Source organism: Xenopus laevis, chromosome 2L (genome assembly GCF_017654675.1).
Source record: "Xenopus laevis strain J_2021 chromosome 2L, Xenopus_laevis_v10.1, whole genome shotgun sequence".
Classification (NCBI taxonomy): Eukaryota; Metazoa; Chordata; class Amphibia; order Anura; family Pipidae; genus Xenopus; species Xenopus laevis.
Window position 1 is genome coordinate 53,845,969 of NC_054373.1, and position 27,863 is coordinate 53,873,831.

General features: G+C 37.7%; 1 protein-coding gene across 1 annotated transcript in view; it reads left to right on the plus strand.

Moving 5' to 3' along the window:
• The first annotated feature begins 718 nt into the window (after positions 1–718).
• The window catches only part of LOC108708054 (hematopoietic progenitor cell antigen CD34), a 41,550-nt gene continuing 14,405 nt past the window's right edge, over positions 719–27,863 (plus strand). Inside the window, exons 1-5 of the mRNA XM_018246338.2 lie at positions 719–968; positions 6,382–6,456; positions 13,862–14,020; positions 15,819–16,084; positions 25,464–25,538. Coding sequence (XP_018101827.1) covers positions 890–968; positions 6,382–6,456; positions 13,862–14,020; positions 15,819–16,084; positions 25,464–25,538 — 654 coding nt within the window. The 5' untranslated portion in view covers positions 719–889. The remainder of the gene's footprint in view (positions 969–6,381; positions 6,457–13,861; positions 14,021–15,818; positions 16,085–25,463; positions 25,539–27,863) is intronic.

A 27,863-nucleotide genomic window follows, 5' to 3' on the forward strand; every position in this document is an offset into this window, starting at 1 on the left:
TTCCTTGTATTTATGTCAGCTGTGTTCTTCACATTGTGCCAAAATTGTAATCATTTGCAAGATACTTAGCACAACTTGCACCAGCCAATGGTTCCAGTACAAGTGGACCATGTATGAGCCCTTAGCACTCTTCTGTACTCCCGGTAAATAAGTTCCTGTGAACTTATTCACAACAGCAGTGCGGTCCAGGGTTCTATTCAAAACATTAAAAGCCATACAGGCAGTTCAGTGGGGCTGTTGCTAAAACTGTCCCTAGCATTTCTGTTGCTTTCATGGGGAAATGAGATGGGCAGCTCTGTGGGCAAGTGAATGATGGTGTGATAAATGACTGAATATGCTGGTGCTGTATAAATAAAGGATGATAAAAATGAATGGTATCACCCTGAATATAATAGGAATAACTGCGCAGATTATGTACTGTGTTGGCTGCTGTGTTTGAATACATTTCCTTTTCTTCACGTTTAAGATCTACTCGTATATTTTCTATATGCCAGCAGTGTTGTTCTCAAACTTTCCATTTCTTGTATATATATATATATATTTATATCACAATAAAAAATAAATGAATAATGTTTCTTTTTAAATAGCAGGTTCACGTGGTTTCTTTTCAGGAGAATTAGTCAACTCAGTAAAGGGTTAATCTTCTCAGCCCTACGTAATTACATTCTAGGGGGGGAGTACAAAAACATATCATTTGAAACATGGGACATTTGAAACTCCACCTCATAGCTGCCTGGGTCTGAACTCACAGACACACACACACAAAGTCTCTCTCTCTCTGCGGCTCTGACCTTAGGGGATGCACTAACTTCCACAAATAACATTACACAACAACCGAGAACCTGGTCCATCTGTGCATCTCTGTGTCTGACTGAATACAGCTGCAAGAATGATGCTACTGTGCTGCCTCAGAAAGCTAAATAAGATGCATCTTTTGGGGAGTCTGTTAAGCATGCTGATACTACTTGGTGAGTAGCAATTCATTGTGTTCACAGCACATTGTATGTCCAGACCCTTTGTGCTTCTTTTGTCCTGCGGACAGGTCTTGTACAAGTTTATATGACATGAGCATAACATGACTTTTTAGAGGATAAGTGTAAGTGCCAACTGACCCCTGTAAATTTCTTTTTTGCTTTTGCCAAGAGTTATTAGAGATAAATGAGTGTAATTACTATGATACCTATTATTTCTCTATGCCCCTTTCAGTGGATCCCAGTATATTCGGCATGAATACTGTATATTTAACCAACATGCACAAATATTCTGTGTTTTTTCTATGCATTCTCCCATAAGCATTCCGAAATACACATTATTGGTGGACTCATGTGCTGTTCCTGTACAGGACCTCTCTGCAACTTACTATGTGCTAATGCAGTGGTTGACTTGGCAATGGGACAGTGAATTTCTATTTCCCAGTTTTATAGAGGATATTTTTGTGCTGCCACAAATGTATTTAAAAAAACATATGTTATATAGCATATGAAATCTGTACATACAGAACACACTATACATGTGAGTGTGTGTTTATACCAACTAGAACTTTTTTGGGGGAGTGTAATAAAAGTCGCAAAGAGCAAAACAATTAGCACAAATAAGAATAAAAAGTCTGATTTTGCAATTTAATACTCTTCCTTAAACTGTTATTACATCGCAAATTTTAAGTGCTTGAAGGTGTCGTAATCTTTTGGAGCAAACATAACGAATTTTTTTAACTGTCGCTAAACAGTTTCCGGGTTCGCAAAAGCTATATTAAATTCACGCAAAGCAAAATTTGTTTGCGCAAAGGCATAACTATTCGCATTGCGAATAGTTTTTCCGTTACCGACTTTTATTACATTCCCCCGGTAACCTTTTGGAGCAAACATGACAACTTTTTCAGTAAGAAGTTTTATTACATTCACTGTGCACTGGTGCTAACTATAAAATTTGCAAACCTTCTTCCACTGTTGGAAGTGGTCGCTAAACAGTTTCCGGGTTCGCAAAAGCTATATTAAATTCGCACAAAGATAAATTCACACAGAAGCATAATTATTCGCATTGTGAATATTTTTCCTATACCGACTTTTATTACATTCCTCCCTTTGTCTTTTCATATACAATGAGCATTGAGCAATAACAAAGTCAAAGTGATTAAAGGGGAACTGTCACTGTTATAATACACTACATGGCACTGGAGCTTTAATAAATGTGTTTCACTGATAGCTTTATGCATTTCTTCATTTTGTATATATTTAATAATAAATGTGTGAGTTTGGCAACCTAACATATTCTTTGCATACAGATGCTGTGAGTCGCTGTGAGTTTCCACTTACAAGGGAACTAGTGACTGGGTTGTCTGTTCTAGGGAGACCATGTTAGGTTGAGAAAACACACTGGTAAACCGCTTATATCACAAAAAAGGAAAAAAAAGAAAACCTAAAGAACACATTGTAAACATAATACAAGAGTGGTAAACTGAAACTGTATTATTAATTGCCTATACAGTAAGTTCCTTTGACAATGATAGATTTGCCTTATCAAACTTGGCTGCAGCACAATGTATGTATGTAATGTCATTGGTCAACTTGAAACAACACAGGACCTGAACGCTATATGTTTCTGCTGAGTGATCAGTGTATTTTACCCGTGCATGTGTGTGGTCTAATTGCACTAAGATCTGTCTAATGACCGTGCAAGACAATCTGTCGGATATCCAAAAACTTGTATTAAATACGCCTGTGAAGTATAGCCAAGACCCAGACTAGTATGGTCACAGTGTGCTCCTCCTCTAAATTGTTATAAATTACTAAATTATAGCACAGTTAAAGCATTTTTTTTTAGAAAATGACAAAAGAGCCAGACAATAACCACTTGTGACCAAGTAAATTCAAAAGTAAATTCAAACCAAATGTAGTAGGTTCAGGTAACGTTATGGATCAGGGTGGTTAGTGGGGATTAGATTTCATTTATTACATCATTCTACAAACATGGGAAAGACTAATCGCACTCTTTGGTCTATAAAATTAGTAGGGGGAAACCTAAGACTATTTCCTAGGGTTTGTTTTTTTAATGAGCTAGGTGGAATTCCTGCAGATACCCCTCATCACTCCTTTTGTTATTTGTGCCCATGTTACAGGAGGAGTTCAATGGGGGAGGATATAAAGTGGGTTAGAGAGAGCCTATATGCAAAGAAAAAACATCTGTGGTCTGAACATTCTTTATTAATACAACAGGCAATAGATATTGAACATGTCCAGTAGAATATGATGGAAATTATGCATATGAGAAAATCTGGATCATTTAGTCCCATCCACAAAGAAATATATGAACTACATTATTTGTCTGAATTACCATGACTTCTCCAGTGCTAAGACAGAACAATTCGACTTTGGGCTATGGCGCATCTGGCCTTTTAATCTCAGAAGCAATCAGAACTGTCAATTTCCAGGAAACACTTGCCGCTGACAACAATAATCAATGTGTCTTCTAGTAAAATTGTGGAACCTAAGTTAATGGGATCCATCCCTGTCAATCGCCTGGCATACTGATCACCTGTATTTGTAGCACCATAGCCAGGGGTGCCCAAACTTTTTGCAATGAGGGCCATATTTGGTGAGTTGAAAATATGTGGGGGCCGACAATTCAGCCCAACATTCTTTGAACCATTAACATTAAATTACAGGAATCGAGTAATCGTAAGCAGTAATATTTGGCCACATTAGTAAAATGATCTGCCACTTGGTCTATACTGCAGTCTGTGTGCTGAAGGTGTTAGCAATAGACACATACTGGCACGTAGTGACACCATACTTCTTTAGTTTACTGTACTCGCACATCAATACGTCTATTGACACCTTCAGCCCTAAAGAAATATGCGAAAACAGCGCGTCTCTATGTGCCAGTACGTGTCTTTTGCTAACACCTTCAGCACACAGGCAGCAGTATAGACCAAGTGGCAGATCATTTCACTAATCATGTGCCCAAATATTACTGCTATGGGATTCCTGATCACACTGCTGGGGGCCTCATTATTATTAATGTCATGATGGAGGCTGAGGGCCGGTGTAAATTTGAAAACGGGCCGCAATTGGCCCCTGGGCCGCACTTTGGACATGCCTGACCATAGCCCTTAGGCAAAAGTCCATATGTGACATTAAGACCGTCCTGAAGAATTGAATTCGATGACAAATGTCTTGGTCAAATCCATAGTCATATTCTATTTCCTAAGGAGGGCAGATATGAAAATAAAGCTATCATAAACCCAGGTTGGGTGTTTCCCAGCTTTATTGGTGGTTTTGTAAAAAAGCATGAGCTCTTAGCGTAATCAGGTGCACATTCCTGTGTTTTATCAGCAAGGATTCAGGCATTGGGATTATTTGATGGGAATGAGTTCAAGCCCAAGTAATGTCCTGGTGCAGATTGGTTTCCTCTCTGTTTTCTCTCTGTGCCTTTGAACAAACTTCATCAACATCCTGTCTGACACTTACTAAGAAGGGGATATATTTTATCTGATGTTTCCAGAAGGTATGAGGTTACACCCTTTTTGTTCCATTTCCATGTAACAGACCTAGTCAGTTCCTAATTTAGAAAAGGATGGAAGGGTTGCTGCTATTATTGGACATGGTAAAATGTGTTACAGTCTATTTTTGATCATCCTGTTGTGGTTCATGCTTCCCCAATGCCAGCAGCAAGATCACATGGATGTTCAGAAGTCTTTTTTCAGGTTTTTCATTTTCAGACTGAATTACCACCCACTAGATGTATTTGCATCTAGGATTATTAAAGTTGGCACTGTGTCATTTCTGGAATTCATTTTCAAAATGGTGGCATGAAAGGCGTCAGGTGGCTGTAATGTGGAATGTGTTTCTAATGATGTCTGATCCATGCTTTTAAACAAAAACTGAGAAAAAAGTTTTTTGTTTTTTTTAATACCCCTTTCTAATATTGCATGGGTTTTATCTAATTGTTGGGAACAAGTATGTTGCGCCTATTGATACATCCTACTGTGGGAATCCTGGAGCTACTGCTAGGTTCAGGGTGGCAGTAGTTTCAGGGGTCTCCAGCTTATATGATAACATTTTTAAAAGAAATGTATGATAACATTTTTAAATAAAATTCTTTCAAGCCGCCACTCAAAACATGCTGTCTAAATCCAGAGATGGAGCGGGGGGGGGGGGGGGGGTGAGTCGTACCATGGGCCATCACTGTGCATCACGGATGGAAGTGATGTCATGTGCAACCAGAAGTGACTTCATGTACAACCTTACACATAGGGGTGGGTGTGCCTAGCGATGCACCAGACCTAAATACAGCACTGATTGACTCTTACTAATCTTGAACATTTTCCTGTATCTTTTCCTTTACGCAGTTGAATGTAGCTTTACGTAACCTAACCCCAAGGTTATCTTATATGGTGTTATAAGATGCTCGTAAACATCCTGAAGCCTGCATTTTTTACATATATATTATCAGTAAAGCATTTTGGATTACTGAACTGTTGTCCAGAAGGGTCAGAAGTCTTGGTCCCAGAACAAGTGAAAGTCAGGTTTAAGCTTTCGTTTAATGTGGGGTCTTATTATGATGAGAAATGCAACTTACAGCATTAAAGCATAAGCTTTAATTTTTAACCAAGTGTTGCCAAAAATTAAATGAATTTTTGTGAACTCCAACACTTAGATCACATATGTGATCTGGCATTAATTCAATATGTATTGAAACTAACAAGAGAGATTTAAGAAAGCACTAATTAGATGATCAGACTTTCCCCTAGAGATTTATAGGTGGAGAGAAGATTCCTTCATATTGTTGCACAGGCAATATAGAACAAGAGAACATAAGAGATAATATAGCATCTATAGAAGGACTGAAAAAAGTTCATTATATAACCATACTTTGTAAATTTAAAATATTAAAATGTTTCAAATATTGATCTACTCCAGATTCAGAAAGAAATTTCAATTATGTTCAGATGTTGCTAGCCTCAAATACTAGTGCATAAATAGTCATCTATAAACTGAAGTTATTATGTGGTTTTGCTAATTCTTGCACTGAAGACAAGGAACAAGACAAGAACACACTGTGATACGTAGCATGGGCAAAAGGCATTTTGCATTTGAAAGCACCTAAAAAAAACGATGAATGCCTGATATACAGTATTTTGTACGTCTGGCAGGTGTAACATTTGCTTGAGGAACCCAATGCAACAAACATGGTTTCTAAACAATGGCTCAAGAAATTCTACTTGCTGGTTGTTGCTCATTGGTTCCTAGTCAGATGAATAGTTATTGTTGCATGGTTTTGTGTTAGGTCGCTGTATAGGCCATGAAATAACTGTTGGTCCCTAGCACATGAGGTATTTGCTGCTTTACTGTTACATACCAAATGTGTTTTGTTTCATTTTAGAAAACACCTATTTTGTTGTTGGTTCTGAAAATTCTACAACAGCTCATACAACTGGGAAAACAATTGTAACTCAAGGTAAGTTATCTCCATCCTTAATACAACTGACCAGTTTTCTAATGATTGCCTGAAATGGGAGACTATACCGGTGCCAATGTGCCAAAGGGATTACAGGTAAGGGAACTGTTATCCAGAATGCTTGGGACCTAAGGTTTTCTGGATAGCGGATCTTTCTGTAATTTGGCTCTTCATACCTTAAGTCTACTAGAAAATCATGTAAACATGAAATAAATCCAATAGGCTGGTTTTGCGTCCAATGATGATTCATTATATTTTAGTTTGGATTAAGTGCAAATGTGCTGTTTTATTATTACAGAGAAAAAGGAAATCAATTTAAAAAATCTGGATTATTTGATTATAATGGAGTCTATGGGAAACTGCCTTTCCGTAATTTGTAGCTTTCTGGATAACGGGTTTCCGGGTAATGGATCCCATACCTGTACCATAAAGTCTGCTCTGTCTAGATTGCATCCCAATGTTTTTTGTGATAGTTCTGAATGTTTTTCCTCAGTTATAGAATTTAATGATAAGTATAGTTGCCATGTTTATTATAGACGGGATGAATTGCAGGCAAACACTATGCATACACCTTACCCAGTTTATATGTACAGGTATGGAACCTGTTAGCCAGAATGCTCGGGACCTGGGAGTTTTTAGATAAAGGATCTTTCCTTATTTTGGATCTCCATCACTTAAGTCAACTAAAAAAATCATTAAAACATTAATTAAACCCAGTAGGATAGCTGTGTCTCTAATAAGCATCATTTATATTTTAGTTGGGATCAAATACAGGGTACTGTTTTATTATTATTTATTATTCATTTTTAAACATTTGAATTATTACATTAGAATGGAGTATATGGAAAATGGCCTTCCTGTAATTCCAAGCTTTCTGGATAACAAGTTTCCGGATAACAAATCCCATACCTGTATATGATACAGGTTAAAGCTATAAAGCAGTTTAAGACAACAATTCACATTTCTGTGTCAAAGTTTTAACTCACCTAAACTTATTTCATGCACAAAGCTATTGAAACCATAGTTGCTCGAGAAATCATTCACCGTCTGTTTCTAAATCAAAAAGGTGAGAATATTGTAGGCTTATCTAACTACTTTTACTTTTTAGTTTCAGAGTTGATTTTTTATAAATGTGTATGGTAAGTTTCCTACATTACAGGTATTATGTAATTATTACATATTATGATTATTATGGGCACATTTCCATATAACTGCTTGGAGCTATAGCACAAAGAGTGTGCATGTATGTTGTGTTTGCCTGGGTCAGTGACCCCATTAGCCAAATGAGCTTTTCTACATGTCATACTAGAGGTTAGAGTAGAATGGCAACTATTTCAGAACATTACTTGGTTCAAAATGACTACTATTTGGAGCTTTTTCATTTTCACCCAGGCATTGCATTTGTGCAGGAATTGGAAGTTGCACCTCTTCTTATAAAGGTGGTCTGTAGAAAACCCACACAAACACAGTGCCCTTTTTTATTTCCTATATCCCAATACAGTGGTCTTCAAGCCCCCCTTTGAGGCCAATTCAGCATTTAAATTTAAGTTATACTGGCTCTTGAAACAATACTCCTTGTTTGTATTAACAGCTAAGCTTGAGTTCGCCCCCCTCTAGGTATGACCTGTGTGATCGGCTGCAGGTTATTCACTTACTTTACCATGCTTCCTTTGTGTAGTTCCATGGATTTTTTTTCTGCACACCGACAAATAATTTGTGTGTTTGTTTTCACTACCCCTCACCCCTTCTGCATATCTCACTCTGTTTCATGTCAATGTGCCTCACAGGCTCCTAGAATTAAGTGCACTGTGTCAAGTTCACCATTAGTTCATATTAAAATCTAGAAAGCCCTGTCAACTGCTATAAAGCTATAAAGTATGTGGTTACCTATTATATGAAGTGTAAAGCATTTAATTAAAAAATGTATGAGTTCAAAGCTTCCCTATTATATTTGCACTGACATTACTATAGTTCTTCAGTATCATTTTGGCTGCTTGAGCAGACCCTGTGTACAGTATATTTTTAAAGTGATACTTTCATCATAGGTATTGTATTTCTGCTTGAAAACAATGATTAATGTAAAGTAGATGAATCTTGCACAAATATTTAATTAAAGGGGTGGTTGACCTTCAAACAACTAGTTGTTTTCAGATAGATCACCAGAAATAATGATTATTTCCAATGACTTTCTCTTTTCTATGTGTGACCGTTTTTCTAATATTGAATTGTCAAGTGTCTTTTTTCACCTTCTGAAGCAGCCCGGGGCGGGGGGGTCGCCGACCCTGTAAACTGTTCTAAATGGATACATTTAGTTGATGAATTTCTTATCTTTGTCCCTGCTGAGCAGAATCTCTGGGTTTCATTACAGGCAGCTGCTAGAATTGATACAATAGTTGCTAATACTCCAGAGATGCTGCTGAGAAATGTATCAACTAAATGTTGCAAAATTGTAACAGTTTAGAGTCTGCACCCAAATTACTGAGCTGCCAGACTCAAACACCAGAGACACGAACATTCAACTTTAAACTTAGATTTTGGAAAAACAGTAAAAAATAAATAATGGAAAGTAATTGAAAAAAGTCTTTATTTCTGGGGAACAATCTAAAAACAACTGAATTCAAAAAAGTAAAGAAGCTTCTGCTATGAGTTTAGCCTATGATTAAGAGTTTGGAACACGAAACGCATCAGGCTGTTTGACACAATAAATTCTTCACTTGAACATTTGCATGGTGGAAGTCTTGCCATTTTGAGTGCCTGCTCCAATATTCGTTGAATTCAAAAAAGTGTTTGGAAGGTGAACCTATGGTTAAGGTGGTTATTTATTAAGAGTCGAGTTTGTGAGTTTTTTTTCTACCTTGAATAAACTCACAACTTGAATGTTTGCTTATTTATGAAAAAACCCGAATGATATCGGGGAAAAAATGTGAATACCTCAAATTTATTGAGTTTATAGGCTAAAAAAACTTAAATACCTCAAATTTATTGAGTTTATAGGTTAAAAAAAATCAAATGGCTCAAATTTATTGAGTTTATAGGCTAAAAAAACCTTGATTACCTAAAATTTATTGAGTTTATAAGCTACAACACCTTAAATACCTCAAATATATTGAGTTTATAAGATTAAAAAAACTCAAATCTATTGAGTTTTCAGGCATAAGCCAGCGTAACCCACCCTGAAAATCATGAAGGCCAAAAACATCTTCAAATGGTTAAAGGGACCTTTACCATTGACTTTTACATGAATTCAACAGGTTTTAGCTGGAGTGTTTTCAGATTCAAGCTTTTAGCAGCTTTGGGGCAAAATGAATCTTGAAAATAAATTGAGTTTTTTTAACTGAAAAATTTTAGTTATTTAGTGAAACTATCCTCGAAAACTTGAATTTTTTCGAGAAACGCAACTCGACCTATAATAAATAGGGATGGGCAAATTTTTTTCGCCTCGTTTCGCCGAAAAAATGACGCCCATAGACTTGTATGTCGGCGTGCGTCAAAATAAAAAAAAACGGGTCAAATTCGCCCATCCCTAATAATAAATAATAATATGCGTGCTTCATTTCTCACAAGTCTGTCATGCTTTCTAGCTGAAATTCTAACTTTATTTGCTGCAACTAACTAACGTCTTTGCTACTACTGACTTAAATGATGACTGTTTAAATCTGGCTGAATATACTGTATGTAAAAGAACATTTTTACAACATGCATCTTGACAGGCAGTTGCCATTCATTTTAAAGAAAGGCATCACAGGCATTAACAGAAATTCCACTGCCAAAGAAAAAGGCATATAGATTAATTTTTGCATAATTTGCACATCATGTTTTTAAAGGACAAGTAAAGCCAAATTCAGTTCATCTTACTAGCTTTCCTAGGTGTCCCTATTGCAGACTTAGGGACAGATTTATTAAAGTATGAAATTAAAGCTCACCGCAGTAAAACTCACCCACTTTCTATCCATTCCTATGGGATTTTTAGAAGCATATTTATTAACGGGTGAGTTCACCATTTCATATATACATACACTCCTAAAAATCCCATAGGAATGAATAGAAAGTGGGTGAGTTTTACTGTAGTGAGTTAGAATTTCACACTCACACATAATAGAGTAACATGTGAACATTTTACTGTACTGTGAATGTGTCTGCCACACAAGAATTTGAAAGGTAAGAAACATGTCGGCACAGCACTACTTTACTTATTCTTCCCGATGAAAAAAAACATTGGATCAATTTATTGGTAACCCCCAGCTATTAAGGCTTTCCTTGTGCTTTAAGAAGAAATAAGAAACAAGTGATGCCAGCTACCAAGTTCTCTACTTCAAGCAAAGTCAGACTTCTTCCTTTGACAGAGAACAAAGCTAACAGTACAATGTACACTATTTGCCCCACCTTTACTGTAACTCTCACACAGTGTGGGACCACTGAATATGCAGCTCTCCCAGACCTGGCTGGCCATTCCTTCCATCACGTCACCATCATGCCTTCCCCATGAGCTTTGTTTTGGAAACATTGTAATCTCCCTGCTAAGAAAACATATGCAAGCTAAACACACAACTATAAGATTACGCACTGTGCCCAGTCATTGAGGTCTAGATCCAACAGAACTCAATCTTACATCTGACTGAGGAAATGCCTAATATTTTGCATTTAGACTGAGGCTAATGATCACCACCATCACCACAACTATTCTCCTTATAAACACAGATTCTAATGTACAAGATTGTAATGATTAATGGCAATAATCTCATCAGATTGATGGCTAGATAACTGGTTGTTTTGTAAGGAATACCAGCCAGCTGAAAATGGGAAATGGGAAAATTGGAAGCATAAATAGATATAAAAGCCGAGTGAAGCAGTTGATATAGTATAGATTCTCTACTCACAAATCTCTATTAGTCCAGCTCTAGTAACGTATTTCTTTATATCAGCCCATTGCACATGGGAAATAGAAAGATGGGGTTCCCCATACCTATACGTTCTGTATAAAATTACTAGTACTGTGCTGATATCTGATTGCACAGTGGATGGAAGAAGAGGTAAAGGAAGGTATGGAACCATTCCATAAATGCACCCACATGATGTATTTTGTTTAAAAACATGGTTTCAGTAGCTGTATAGCATCTACAGTATGTATTTCTGATAAAACAAGATAAAATTCACAAAGCAAGGCTGATTAGTTATTAAGTCACATTCAGAATACATGGAAGCTCAGAAACCGGTGTATTTTACATCAGAACACAGTGAGCATGTGAATTGCCACTAACAAAAATGTCCTACTAAGATCCAAGATGGTCAGCTCATGTGGACAAATTTGACGGCCTTGATCATTTCTGGTATAGAGCTGCTAAACCTCTAAGCTGGCACAGTACGTTCAGTATATAAAATACAGCATTTCTAGCCATATTATTTTTTGGGCTCTGATGCTCATAAAATGCTATAAGAATTGATCCAATCATAAGCTTTGGCTTACAGCATTTCTTGCTCCAGCGGTCTGGTCACTGAACAGGCTTAGATTGCACCTGGATTGTTTTGATGACATACTAAAACCTGTTGAGGTCATGAAGAAGGTCCCTTGAACCATTTGAAGATGTTAATAGCCTTCAGGATCAATTCGAGTTTTCAGGTTGTTAACCCCGAACTCGATGATTCAAGCTTTGTCCATTCGAGTTATGTCTTAACTAAGAAACCACTTGAGTTGTGAGTTCATTCAAGATATAAAAAAACTCTAAAATTTGATAAATAACTGTTAGGCACTGCTACTCAGTCTGCCCTCCTGGCATTTTAAGGGGATGCAAAAGCACAGGGTGTTGTGCAGTTATACTTAGGATTCCCCAAAGCATTGCACCACAAATCTTTGGCTCTGATCTCAGTTTTCGTATTTGGACTTTGACGAATGATCTTTCCCCTTCCGATAAATCGATAAGCTGAACGGATTTCAAGACTTGACGCGGCGTGTTCTCAGACTTCTATTCCTTCTATTTCTTGTTGGCTCAGTTGCTTGGAATGCTGACACTTGCAATATGACTTTCCACCCACTAGAAAGTTGTAGACATACAGGGTTATTTACTAAACCTCAAATTTTTTTGGTTGAGCTTTTTGGGACATAAACTTGAAGCCTGAATCTGAAAATTCGCCATCTCAGATCTGTCGAGGTCACGTATAAGTTAATGGGAGATGCCACTATCCCAATTTAAAGATTTTGAGGTTTAGCCAATCCAGTTTATGCAACTTATTTTATTAATAAATAAGACAAAATCGGGGATGGGAGTTTGGTCGACCTTTTTTATTAAAATGAGATAAAATCGAATTTCAATAAATAACCCCCATAAGTTTACAGTATTTTCTAATTATCTGTGTTGACTGTGTAGACACGTTACCATAAAACCTTCATTCTACTTGCCTCATAAACAGGCATGGGATGATCCGGTCAGTTGCTCTGTCTGATTTCTAAGTTAGACAGACAACAGGGTCACCCCATTAAATTGACACACACAGAGAAAGGTGTGAGAGAAATGTTGCAGAATAATAGATGGTGATCTGATAAACTTTGAACTAAGCAGCTCAATATCACCAGATTTTTCCACTTTGGTTTACTCATTCATTGAAAAAGATTGCAATCATATGGCAAATGTACAATCTTGACCTTTCTGCTGTGTGAGGGAGCAGGGCCCAGCATTCCCAGACCCTGGCTGCCCAGTACCCCCCCCCCCCTCACAAAAAAATAACATCTACTTCTGTGATGGAGCTTACCAAGTTTCATCCAAGAAAAAATATTTTGCAAATCTTTTTTATTGATCTATTGAACATATTTATGAAAGGGCAAAAAATCATACATTTGTGAAAATCAGACATTTTGCCTTAGTTCATCAGAGAAGAACATCACAGTTCAATAAAGTTGTACAGGTATGGGATCAAGTATTCAGAAATTACAGGAAGATCATCTCCCATAAACTACATTTTGATCACATAATTCTACTTTTTAAAAACAAAAAAAATCTGTGTAATTAATAAAACAGTAGCTTGTACTTGATCCTAATTACGATATAATTAATCCTTACTTGAGGCAAAACTATTCTATTAGGTTTAATTGAAGTTTAAATGATTCTTTAGTAGACTTAAGGTATGGAGATCCAAATTATGGAAACCCTTATCCCTTAACTCCAGGTTTCCGAGCATTCTGGATAATACACTGTATTCTGTAAGTTGCTAATGAAAAAGTAAGTTACTATGCTACAGTAATAAAGGCGAATATCATGAAATAAAGCATGCCCATTTTATGTTCCATTGTATTTAAATCAAAATCAAGTTCAGTTTTTTGTTTATATTTTCGTGATAAATATTTTTAAGCAGATAAATATAAAATAGCTTTGCATATTCACACATGCTGCATGTTGTATATGCTCTTTTTCAGGTGTCACTTCTACTCCAGCTATCCCTATAGCTGCCACCGTGACCATTTCGAGCACAGTGCAAAATGCAGAAAGGGATTCCACAACCGCAGAGAATAACATGGTATTGGGGAACCTCACCGAGCCTGTAATGACAGTGTCACAAAATTCAACAAACTCAAGTAAGAAGTTTTGCAGTCGATGATGTGTAACGGTGCTTTTATGATGAGCTTGTTGTGGTTATGGATTTCACCCACCTAGTTTTGCATTTAAAAATTACATTCTAGGAAAAATAGAACAGAATAATGAAGTGGACATCGTTAATTCAAAAAATATTTGCCTATTTTATTAATGATGGCCTTGGGGAGGAAACTAGTACAGTTTGTCACCCCTCTGATAGAAGACCAAAGTAGAGTGGTAACTAGAAGATCATAGGTCTTTATCCCTAACCACAAACCCCTACCCACTCATTAGCCACGATGAAGCAGGGCAGAATAAGAACAAACTAATGACTTCTATAACTACTGTAGGCAAGACCCATATTCCAAAGTTCAGTAAACCTTACTACCAATGTCCTAATATGATAATATGCCAAGTGCATTTACAAAAAGAAATGTAATTTTTTTGCCCTAAGAAATAATGGCCTGGTGCCCCAGAATATCCTTAGAAAGGACATGGGTGATAATTAAGGTGACAGCTCCTGTAGCACATGCAAACTAGCCATTTAGCATCCCTGAATAACTAACTTTGCAACATAACCCAGGATAAGACTGTAGCCACCTGGTAGCTGAAAAGATTTGGCTTACCACCCCCCAAAAAACTGTGTGTGTGGGTTGGTAGAAGGCAGGAGGATAAATGAGGAGAGCACTCAAGGAGCAATAAACTCCTGTGGTCGTGTCTTTTTATTCAAGATTACTTAATTACATTACATGTTTCAAGCCTTACATTGTATGGCTTATAGGATTTACATTGGGATAGCGGTAACCCGGACAAGGATTGATGCATTCATACTCTTAATTTGGCAGTGTGGGGGAACATTCTGCAATTTTATTTGTAATGTTGCCCTGCTTAGTAACAGTTCTGGGGTCCAGTATGGATAGAAGGTATAAAATGTCACCCAAATAAAAAAAAAAATTAAATCAACATGGGAGCCATTTGTGACCTGAAAAGCATGATTGAACAAATGCTTTGAAACAGAGGAGCTGTAAGCACAAGCTGTTGATTTGCTGTTATGAGATAGAAGACCTGGAGAAAATGTTATTGCATTAAAGTGATACTGACACTAAAAAACTACTTTTTAAAATATTCAAGTATATTAAAAGTTATGTATGGGTCATGTTGATTGTTTTTTTGCTAAGAGGTTTGTTTTTGTAAAAAACTGTTAGTTGAAGTTCCTGAAACTGTTTTGCCAACCTGACTGTCCCATCTCAGCCGGTTAGTTAGAGATTCTAATGCTAACGGACTCTTGCTGCACAAATATGGTAGTCCCCTCATCCAGGAACATGAGGCATCAGACAGGTAATGTAAAAGCATTGTGCAAATACTTTATGGCAAAGTTATAAGTAGCTTTCAAAGGCAATATTATGATGGATGTAAAAAAGAGTTTAAAAAGAGTTAAATGGTGTCAGTATCTCTTTAATCCACGGACCAATATGTGATGAGTGCCCCTATCTTCTACTTGCACAGTTATCTCCTATCTTGTCAGCTTGTTTACGTAACTGCCCAGAGGAGCATGCACCAGTAATTTAATCCCTTGGCAAGCCAGCTGAGCAGCTCAGAGCATCTGTGAATAACGCATGACAATGTAAAATCATACAGAAAATTTATGTAAATTGCAAAAGTGCTCAGATGAGAAATTGAAAGATTTTTACATTAATTCTGAGAGTTTAGCTCCCATTTAATTTAGGTGTGGCTCCTAGACAACGTTTGCCTTTTATATGTGTGTATCATCGTGTTTACAAATTCTATGTTTCATTTCAGCATCTCTAACAGATATACCTACAACAACGATTTCTGAAGCTTTCACATCATCTGTTCCCAATGCCACAAATATTATTGTTCCCACAAACTTGAATATGAGTACAGACTCTGTGGAATCATCTACAGCCACAGCCTGTTGCACCACAACTGTGCCCCATCCAGGCAGCACCGCCGTTCAAGACACCACCTATTCCTCAACTCGTGACGACATTCCCCCAGAAGTGGAAATAGAAGATCAGCAGAACTCCACGGAACCAGTCGCATTTGTAAGTATGGCCCAGTGTTCAATCTTTTTTTTTTTTTTGTATTCTAATCACAATGGTTCCATTTGCTCTGAAATAAGCCCTGGGTGTGTGTAACTTCACATAGTTATACATGGCAATTATAATAAATAAAGCTTAGTTAAGGAGAACAGGAAAGGCAAAACAGGCAGATTTGTTTGTACTGTAAGAAATTATTGCAACAAAAAGATTTGCTTAACACTGCATATTTATTAGGCAGTGTTTGTCGGCACCAGCTCATTAATCCAAACATCCCTTCACTTTTCCCTTTATAACCATCACTATTCACAGAGCTGTTTCTGTGGTAACATGACCATACATGAAACCTTAATTGCATCTTGACTGGAGAAAACACACGGAAGGTTCAAAATAGACTTTAAGGTATTCTGCTATGGGAAAAGCTGTTTTTTTTTTCAAAATGCATCAGTTAATAGTTCTGCTCCAGCAGAATTCTGCACTGAAATCCGTTTCTCAAAAGAGCAAACAGATTTTTTTTATATATTAAATTGTGATTGATTTCTGACATGGAGCTAGACATATTGTCAGTTTCCCAGCTGCCCCCAGTCATGTGACTTATGCTCTGATAAACTTCAGTCACTCTTTACTGCTGTACTGCAAGTTGGAGTGATATCAACACCCCCCCCCCCAGCATCTTAACAACAGAACAATGGGAAGGTAACCAGATAGCAGCTCCCAAACAAAAGATAACAGCTCCCTGGCAGATATAAGATATAAGAACAGCAATCAATAGTAAAATCCAGGTCCCACTGCGACACATTCAGTTACATTGAGTAGGAGAAACAACAGCCTGCCAGAAAGCAGTTCCATCTGTAAACAGTGTAATTTATAAATAAAAACTACACCAGAAAATCAAGACATAATCCCATTGATTTTGAGAACTTGGAGCAAAACAAGCAAAGTCCTTTCTTGCGGAAAAAGAAATAAACCACAAACAAACTGTAACACCTATTTGGGCCATATGGGGTTAAACCACCAGCTAGAACACTAGAGCATGGGTTACACGCGACTTACACCCAGGGCAGGGCCTTCGCTAAGTGGAAGTGTTCCCTCTATGCCTATGGTGTTGTGCAACTACATCCCCCCCAGGCTACTGTGCACACAAAAACAACTTGGGCACCAGGAGATTCTTAACAATCAGGAACGGTTTATTATGCCAAAAAGGGCAAATGACCACAGGTTTCAGTACTCACGCAGGAGTTGAGGAAAACAGCATATTGAGAGTTCACACAGATCAAGGCAGGCTCACACAGAGAATACACAGGCAAATGCAGTACAACCTTTCCCTCCTGGAAGTTGTCAGGAAAGCAGCTTCTACCCTACAGTCCCTCTTCACTGAGGTCCCTGACTGGAGGCAACACACAGCCTCTGGGAAGCTACTCCCTTACTGCAAATCCTTGTTGGAGCTTCAGCTGCTCTTTCTCTCTATCCTATCTGCCTTTCTCTCCTAGAGAGACTATGACAAGTCTGTCCTAGTATATCTGTTCCTCATTCACGGGTTACCTGGTCCCCGACTTGGACACATGCCTTCTTCTGGGCCTATTGCACTCAGTCCCCCTGAGCACATCCAGCTGGAATCACATCCAGAGGCAAAAGAGAAAGTGGCCACTCCCTGCACACACTATATAGGAGTGAGTCAGAGCAGCGTCATCAAATCTCTGTAAAGGTTACTTTGTAACAGGGATTCTACCCAATAACCCAAGGAAATGGTGAAAAGATTAACATTATAGGGCCTGTATCCCTATAGGGCCCTACAAAACACAAATAATAAAAAATGAAATCAAATTGCATCAGAATATCACTCTCTATATCATACTAAAAGTTAATTTAAAGTTGAACAAACCTTTAATTAAGGGGCCTTCATAAGATTGCTCAAGCTTTTCAGCTCTAGCAATCTTTGAGGAAACCTCATGTGAGTTTCTTAAATCACACAGGGTTTCAGGTCGAAAAAAGGCAAGCACTTCACCACTTCTTGCTGTGCAATAAATCAATTTAAGCCAGTTTTGCCATTTCAAGTGCAGAACAACATTTTGGGGGGGTTTGCACCCCCTTCATCAAGTGCTTGCCTTTCCTTCAAATATTTTGGAAAGTGTTGACGTGGCTGTACGTCTAAAGAATAGCACCACCGTATCCAACAACACTTGACGAGTGTAAGTAGTGCTCCCCATATCCCTCATTTTCAGGTCAAAGAGCCTTGGCAATTTTGGAATGAACTCAGTGTGAGTTAGGAAACTGACGCAAGGTTTCCTTAAAGAAGTCGAAAAGCTCAAGCAATCTTAAATAGGCCCCATAGAGACCTGTATATCAAAATTCTAATTTGTGTGTTTTAAGAGGGTTTTTTTTTCAACCTCACCTAAACTCACATTAAAAAAAAAAGGAATGTCTACTTATTTATTAAAAGATCCAAATATAGCATGAGCAAATAAAAACTTCTGAATCCAAATAAGAATTATTGTGCAATTACAAATGAACCCCGAAAACCTGCAAAAGCTCTAAGAAAAGAAAGATTTTACAATTAGAGGACAGCTCCCATTGACTTCTACATAATCTTGCCAGCTTTTAGATAAAGAAGTTCTTTGTGTTTTGTTCCATTTTTTGTGGTTTAGAATAGTTATGCTAATACACGAGGAAACAAAAAAATTAGGAAATTAAAAATTCTGCCCTCTACTGTAGTATTTTCTTTTCTATTATACTAAATTGTTCAATTGATTTTGCATAGAAGTGCATGTTTTTTGCACACTGGCATAATAGCTTTAAAGGAGCAATACACAAATTTTTTACACATTACTTTGTTTTTTAATTGTATTAGATTTACAGTCTATATTAAATATACACGATGCAAAGTGCAATAAACAGGTGCAAGTCTGCATACACCCTGGGGCAAATTCACTAAAGGATGAAGCGCCTAACGCTAGCGTGAATGTGCCAGCGTAGCGCATTTTCGTTAATTCGCCGATTCACCAACGGACGCTGGCGTAAATTCGCTAGTGTTACTTTGCACCCTTACGCCTGGCGAATTTGCACAACAACGGACGTAACTACGCAAATTCACTAACGCGCAAATTATTCTGAACGCTACCTTTACGCCAGACTTCCTTCGCCACCTCAGACCAGGCAAAGTGCAATAGAGTAGATAGTGATTGCTTCAAAAAAAGTTAAAAAATTTTCTAAGTCCCAAAAAACGCGGGCGTTTTTTCATTATTTATGGGTGATAGGCTGAAAAAGATCGAAATTTTTTTTGGCTTTTTTTTGGCTACCCTCCTTCCCCCCTACATTTCCTAACTCATGGCAACTTAACTATACAGTGGGCACATGTGTAGGGCAAAATAAAAATTTTATTTGCTGTTTTGAAGGTTTCCCAGGCTTGTGTAGTGCTGCTACATATACCTCCATTGTAACTTCAATTTGGCGCCGTATGCAAATTAAGCATCGCTAGCGCAACTTCGCTTTGCTTGGTGAATTAACGCTAGCGCAACTTCGCAACCTTACGCTTCCCCTGAGCGCAACTTCGGATTTTAGTGAATTTGCGTAGCGCTGGCGAAAATACGCCTGGCGAAGCGGACACTGGTGCAATAACGAATCTTAGTGAATGTCCCACCCTGTCCCTTCCACAAGTGTCTGTGGACACAGGTCTTTAAACATGTGGTGCCAGAAAGCAGCTATGCCCTGGGGGTTTCCATTGCACCCATTAGTACTCTTGGACCACTATAACTGATTTCAGATTCAATGTTGTTACGCAATGTTATGTTTGATGAAGTCCCTGTTCATTAAAAATAACTGATATAAGCATAACATTGCTTATATTACTGTACCATAAGTAAGACAAATGAGCTGGAGGAACTCTTTATGATGGGGAAGGATAATGGGAGGCACTTTTTCTAATCTAATGTAAGGGGATTGTGTTTATATTAATAAAAATGTCCCCATCAGGAAAGCATTTGTAATATTACACAGATCCTGCCGTTTGCGTTATAGTTATAGGCATGGAACCTCTTATGTCAAACCCTTCTGGCAAGGGTTTTTTACAAATAAAGGGCAAATTTTTGCCAGCGAACGATCTGCCACACTGCACTACTTCGGCAGGTGCAAATTCATTACCACTACACTAATTCACTAAAATGCGAAGTTTTATCTCGCAGTTGAACGCTGGCGTTAGTTCGTCAGCGCAAGCGTTTCTTTTTTTTTTTCAATAATCTTTATTGAAGTTTCAACAATTACAAGTTGACTTGCAAACATAGATACATATTTATGTAAACATTCAAAAAGATATCTGTAACATAGTAACGCCGGTGAAGAGAAAGACATATGTAAAATAAAAATACAATGTGTTTCTATTATATTTCCGTTGTATTTATTTTCTTGTTCATTGCATAGTACATTCACTAATAAGCATAGGGACAATATGCTTATGCTCTGGGTCTTTATTTACCTCTATGACCTTCCTTGATTGTGTCCACAACCTGAACTATCCCTAATATCTCTGTATCTCTCTGTATCTGACCAAATTTTCAGAAACAGTGTTTGCCTAACATTAATCCTATAAGTTAACTTCTCCATTACCATAATATTGACTACTCTATGTTTTACCATATTAAATTCTAATGAGGAGGTATGCCAAGACCTTGCTATAACTTGCTTGGTGGCACTAAATATCGTCATGATTAGCTTCATTTGAGCGTTAGTAAAATTCTTTCTTGGTTTATTAAACAGCGCCTCATACGGATTCTTTCTCAATGGGATGTTAAAAACATTATCAATCATGGTATAAGTACGGGTCCACATCCGTTTCACTATGGGACATCCCCACCATATATGGCCCATCGTGCCCAGCTGATTGTATACATCCTCTAAAACAATTTGGTGATTGACCTGGGAACCATTTGGCTAGCTTTACAGGAACCATCTTAATAAAAATTTTAAGGAAGTTTCCTGAATAAGTGCATTGATTGAGCACTTAGTAGGCTGTTGCAGAATCTCATTCCAAACCTCCTCAGATTGTGGGTTACCCAATTCCTGGTGCCAGTCATTAATATATCTCGATTGCAAGATCGGAGCGGTTGAGATCAAGTCCTTATATATTGATGAAACATTTTTGGGGCCCAGGGGTTTAGAAACACAGATATGCTCAAATAATGTCACCGGGGAAGCCTCCTTATCTTTTCCCTTCAATAAAGCAGACACATAATGATGAATTTGTGCTAGACGAAGCAATTCCTCAGGAGGAATATTACATTTTTCCCTTAATGCTGTAGACGAGGGCAAAGTTCCTGATTTGGTCAAGTCCCATATCCTGAGTAAACCCGCTCGGTACCACCACTCAAACTTATCTGCTTTCCCAGGAGGGAAGGCGGGGTTGAAAAGGGGAATGAAAAGATTTGAGTTTATAAAATTTATTAGTCTGATCCCATAAACCTAAAGCTTGTTTCAAAGCCTGGTTAATTATTTTAGGTCTTAATGTTTTGGGAATCCATAGCAAGTTAGCGAGCAAACAATCTCTCAGTTTAACTCCTTCCAGTGGGACCCACAGAGGAGGTGTAAGTGCAATGTTCCACTTAGCCCTATGGCTTATCTGTGCAGCTAAGAAATATTTCTTAAAATCTGGGACTCCCAATCTGCCTCTGGTGTTATGGCGGGACATATATTTCCTAGGTATTCTGGGTTTGGTCCTGTTCCATATATATTCATAACAATTTTTGTCTAAAGTGCGGACAGGTAATAAAGAACTCTGGGCAATATTATCATCTTGATCATCTGTATCCTGCCCGTCCATGAAATCAAGGGGTCATTCCATTTTATGAGGGTTTGTCGTATTTGGTGAAGTAGACCAGGATAATTTGCTTTATTTAAAGATTGTAGGGAATTTGTTCGATTTATGCCTAGGTATTTTAAAAATCTATCCTCCCAAGTAAAATCAAAATTCAACTTAATTAATTTAACTTTCAGGTGGGGAATATTAATATTTAATGCCCTCGATTTTTGAGGAATTGATGACCAAACCTGTTTCAGGTCGAAAATACCAAAGTCCTCAAGGGTCATACATTTGGAAGGGTAGTTAATGACCTAGTGATGGACAATATTACATCATCTGCATATAATGTAGATTTATATTCCCTGCCTAGAAATTCTTTTGTCTGATTCCTCCATCATTCTCTCTGGATTATCTGATAACCCGTGTCCTTTAATTCTTAAGGTGGTAAAGGGTCTAGAATTATAATAATTATTAAATTTCCTGGCAAATGGGTAATCTGCCTTATTCCCTTTTGCATAAAATCTTTGTTTAGCCCATCGTAGAGATTTGTCTGCCTGGAATGTTAAAAGAAAATTAAGTTCAGTTCTCATTTTTTGTACCTTAGTTTGTTGCTCCCTTGTAGGACCTTCTACCAGTTTCCTTTCCTGAGTAGCCAGCTCCCTCATTAAATTTTTTTCTTCTTCTAGCCCCTATTTGCATGAGGACCCCTCTTATAACTGCTTTATGGCACTCCCACAAAGTAGTCAGATTGACTGTTTGAGAAAAAGTTTGTAAGCTCACTTTCAATTTGTTTAACCACCTCTTTATCCCACAAGAGGGTATCATTAATCTGCCATTTAAATTTCCCCTGCCCAGCTGTTAAATTAACATTAACAAAGGAAGTTAACACTGGACAATGGTTAGACTAAGAACAGGTCAAAATTTTTGCCTTATCTATTGAGGGACCTAGGTATCTAGGGGCTAACAGCATATCAATCCTTGAAGATGACTGGTGAACATTTGAACAAAAAGGTTCCAAAATGTAGGTGTCGATATAAAACCGCGCAGAAGTTCTGCTGCAAAAGTGCCTTTATTTAACACTTTTTTTTTTCCTGCTGCAAAAGTGCCTTTATTTAACATGACATGTTTCGAGCACCAAGGCTCTTTATCAAGTGTATGTAAGCCAAACCAGTGTACAACAATAAATACAATAAGTCCCACCCACCATCCATCTGATTGGTCACTTCAGCCTTTGCTGAGCGGGTTTAAGTGAATCAGTCCTTAGGAATCCCAAGTGATGACATCATAGTCCATGTTTTTTTACTCCAAGTGAAGAAATGCTCAACCCCCAGGTGCAAGCAGGGTCCAAACAAATAACAAAAAATCAAAAAGAGTCTGGTCACTGTGTATTTTCTTTGTGAAAGCTGTAAAATCAATAAGAACTATTTAAGAACTATTTATAAGTGGACACCAGCACTGCTATTTAAAGCCTGCTGGAGACAATGTTAAACGAAACATAATATACAAGTTTGAAAATGTATCAAATACTTCCACAATGTTGTCAAAGTTGTGAAAATGCTGCCAAGCAATTAAATGTAGCTATAATAAGTTACTAAGGTATCTTACCACACCGGAGAATCAATTCAAATTCAAGGGCAGCTTTATCTGTTAGGGGAAAGGGAACAAGGTTAGTATTTGTTTCTACAGGAAACACACCATATTCCATTGGTCGTTCAAGCCTAATGGTTCTAAAGCATTTAGTTTTTTTTATCCAGATGGCTTCTTTTTGTAGGAGTAGCTTCTTTTTATCACCTCCTCTTTGGGGTTCTTGGACTACCTCCAGGACCAACCATTTTAGTTGTGACATATTATGTCTAGTGTGGTTGAAGTGGCGAGAAACAGGGGTATCAGTGTAGGTGTTAGGCTTGAAATTCTTAATATCGCCTCTATGTTCTTTTATCCTGGCCTTTATTTGTCTTATTGTTTGGCCTACACATACCTTTCCAGAAGGGCATTTTAACATGTAAACAACACCAACCGTGTTACAAGTAGCATAGTGTCTGAGTCGAATGCTATTACCTTTTGTAGGGTGTTGTACAGCCTCGCCTTTAATAATCGATGAGCAACAGACACAACTCAGACACGGAAAGGTTCCTATATTAGGTTTGCTTTTGAATATTGTTTCCATTCTATTTGGAGCCTTGGCTTCCGCAGGACAGAGTAAATCTTGTAATGTGGAGCCTCTTTTATAGCTAAACAACGGTAATTGTGAACAAATTTTCCCTAAGGATTTGACATTCTGCAGTATTGGCCAATACCTCCTGATAGTTTTTTCAATTGATTTACTTTGCTTCGCAAATTTTCTAACAAAAGGGATTCTCTTTTGGTTTTCTACCCATTTTTCTTCTTTTTTTTTAGAAGTGCAGTTCTTGGGACCTCTCCAACTAGGCTAGCTGTAGTAGTAAGGGTTTTTTCTTTAAAACCTTTTTCTTTAAATCTATCTATCAATGTGGAGGCTGCTCTTCAATAACCCTGATCATCTGAGGCTATCCTCCTAGCTCTCAAGAATTGCCCTTTTGGGATCCCTTCTATGCAGCGTGGGTTATGGAAGCTAGATGCTTTCAACAGGTTATTTCTGTCTGTGGGCTTTCTACACAAGTCTGTGGTCAATCGACCACGTCCAGGAAATTTATGGTTTTCTTGGAGGTTTCTGTTGTAAATTTAATAGAAGGGTGTCTAGTGTTTGCCTCAGTGACCATCTCGTGGAATTTTAACACATCCCCCTTCCAAATTCTGCCATCAAGCAGAAAATATATTAAGTTGTTAGGTAAATTAGTCTCAAGTAAGGCCTCTTCCACACATTTAAGTCCTTCATCCTGTGGTATAGAGGTGTACAGACTAACAATATCAATACTGCATAGAGTATAATCCATATTTAATAATGGTAGTAAAGCTACTCTATTCAACAAATCGTTAGTATCCTTTAAAAAAGTCCCAATGCCCTGGACCAAAGCTTGTAAGTAAGAGTCAACCAACTTTTGAAGGCAATCCTGCTGTAAAATATGAAAAAATTCCAGCGTTTTTGACTTTACGGCATACAGGATATGATGTCACTGTTTTAAGATTGAGGAGGATGTAGCTTCATTTTATCAGTTTTCCAGGTCTAAGATGGTGAAGGAAAATATGTCGAAAGAGGTAATTTTCTGTAAAATTCGCACTTGAATGAATTTGCAGAGTAAAATTCACCTGATGATATGGCGCAAAACTACGCTAGCGATGATCTCTTTCGCTTCCGCTTATCTTCTATGCCTGTTAGTAAATTGCCGATGTGCCTATGGATGGGATTTCTGGCAAATTTTCGCTAGCGACGGCAACTTCACCATTTTGTAAATCTTCCTCGATAATCTTTAATGTGATGATACCCTACAAGGGGCCTAACGTGCTATGGCCTCATTTCTATTGTCTCACTTGATGGGACCAACATGGTTCACATGCTGTATTGGCAGATGAAATTTCCAAACCTGTTCAAACGAAAAACTGACCGTTATCAATAGTACATAGTAACTAGTTGGAATGTGATTATTGTTGTTAATTGTTATTCTCTTGTTTGAATTACAGACATGCAGCAACCTCAGAAACCATAAAACGAATGCAGAGGTGGTGTGCTTTGAATATCAGGAGAAAGTCAATTGTGTGAGTATAACAAATAACTAAAAGTAATTGTCTCTTTATCCATCATTAGAATGTTTAATTCATACAGTATATACGATAGCATGCCTGATAATTACATTGATTCACATAAGCTAATGTCACACACAGCAGTTTATTTGCTGTTGGATTTGTGACAGGGAAGAAATACTTTATATGTCTGATATTGGTTGTGTAGACTGCACCCACATTTCAGTGCACACACAAGAAACGATTCAAACAAGTGTCTATTTTTAGGCTGAATACACCCCAATACAGTGACAAGCGGTTTTCAATATGAATGCAGTGGCAGCATGGGCCCAATGAGGTTTTCAAACATTTTTGTCTCAAGTGCCCCTTCAAAGCTTGAGATTTAATTAACCCTCACTTTTTGTCAAAGTGTCTGAAAAAGGTGAGCCACACCCCACACTAGACCACCCACTTTTAAAGTAAAATGTGCATAATTTCATAATTTTTTTTAATGTGCCGCATTTCATAGCAGCGGCACCACAGCACCCACTCAAAATTTTGAGGCGTGAACTGGCATTCAGAATTTCAAGGTGCTGGGATGAATGAGATGGCAAACAAGCCACTGGAACTTTACTGATATTAATGGGGGATAAACACTTTCATTTGATTGGTTGTTCAATTAGCAATGGGGACAGTAGAGGGCACATTTACTAAGCTCGAGTGAAGGATTCGAAGTAAATAAAAACTTTGAATTTCGAAGTTTTTTTTTGGCTACTTCGACCATCGAATAGGCTATTACGACCTTCGACTACGACTTTGATTCGAACGATTCGAACTTAAAATCGTTCAACTATTCGACCATTCGATAGTCGAAGTACTGTCTCTTTAAAAAAAACTTTGACTACCGACTTCGCCATTTTAAACCTACCAAGCTTTAATGTTAGCCTATGGGGACCTTCCCCATAAGGTTTCTAAGCTTTTTTTGATCGAAGGAAAATCCTTCGATCGATGGATTAAAATCCTTCGTATCGTTCGATCGATGCAGTAAATCCTTTGACTTCAATATTCGAAGTCGAACAATTTTACTTCGAGGGTCGAATATCAAGGGCTAATTAACCCTCGCTATTTGACCCTTAGTAAATGTGCCCCTAGTTGTCAGGCAAGAAGCTTTCTGAAATTGGGCAGATGGAAATGATTGGATGCTTGTAGATACAAACACATGGCTTATCTCTGCCTGCAACTCCCATTCCTTGAGGTTTCCTTGTTCTGCAGGGATCACTTCACATTATGACAATGGGATGCTGACTTATGTTCACACATTTGATTGTCACACACCTGTTTTCACAATCTAGTCTCTGGTAGTGTTGCAGCACAGAGGAGGGAAAGGCCTTACTGTTCAATACTGAAGTCACTCTAGGGACTCTCGGCCTCCTTTCCTTAATTCACTACATATCAGACCTTGGGTTCCTCTTGGTCATTGCCTTTTTGTGTTTTCATTGCCTTAAAATGAATCAAAACCCAAAATATGAATTCATGTTAATTTACTCAGGGTGCTTCTCTGAGCACTTTTAGCAGTTTCTGAGATTGTATAATTACTACAGATAAAGCGATACAATATGAATCATATACTACAACCTTCAGACAGACAGATTTGAATGTTTATATGGGATGGTGGTGTCCAAGATGCGGAGTAAATAAGAGCCACAAATTATGACATGAAGCAAACAGGTGCAGTTATATAAAAAATGTCTAATCTATTCAGATAAAGTGGTTAACACATTACAATGTAAACAGAATATCTTTTTGCAACACGGTTTTACTTCTCTGGGTTGTTTCATTAAACACACAAGATACCTGGTTCACAACTATACATGAACTTCACTAGTGATGAGCGATTTTTTTCACCAGGCATGGATTCAAGGCAATATTCCAGTTTTTGCCATCTGCAATTTTTTTCGTGAAAATTCATAGAGACAAAAAAGTAACTGCAAAAAAAACCGCCCATTGACTTTAATACATTTTGACAAAAAGTTTCCAAGACAAAAAAAATCAGCACAAGAAAAAAAGTCCATTGACTTTAATGCATTTGGAGTAAGAAAAAAATGTTGTGAAAAAATTTGTCACATATTGACTTCACTGTGTTTCACAAATTTTTCAGTAGTCTCGCTAATCTCCAAGTTTTTAGCCCACACTTAGGGGCCAATTCACTAAGCTCGAGTGAAGGATTCGAATGAAAAATACTTCGAATTTCGAAGTATTTTTTGGGTACTTCGACCATCGAATGGGCTACTTCGACCTTCGACTACGACCTTCGACTTCGATTCGAACGTTTCGAACGAAAAATCGTTCGACTATTCGACC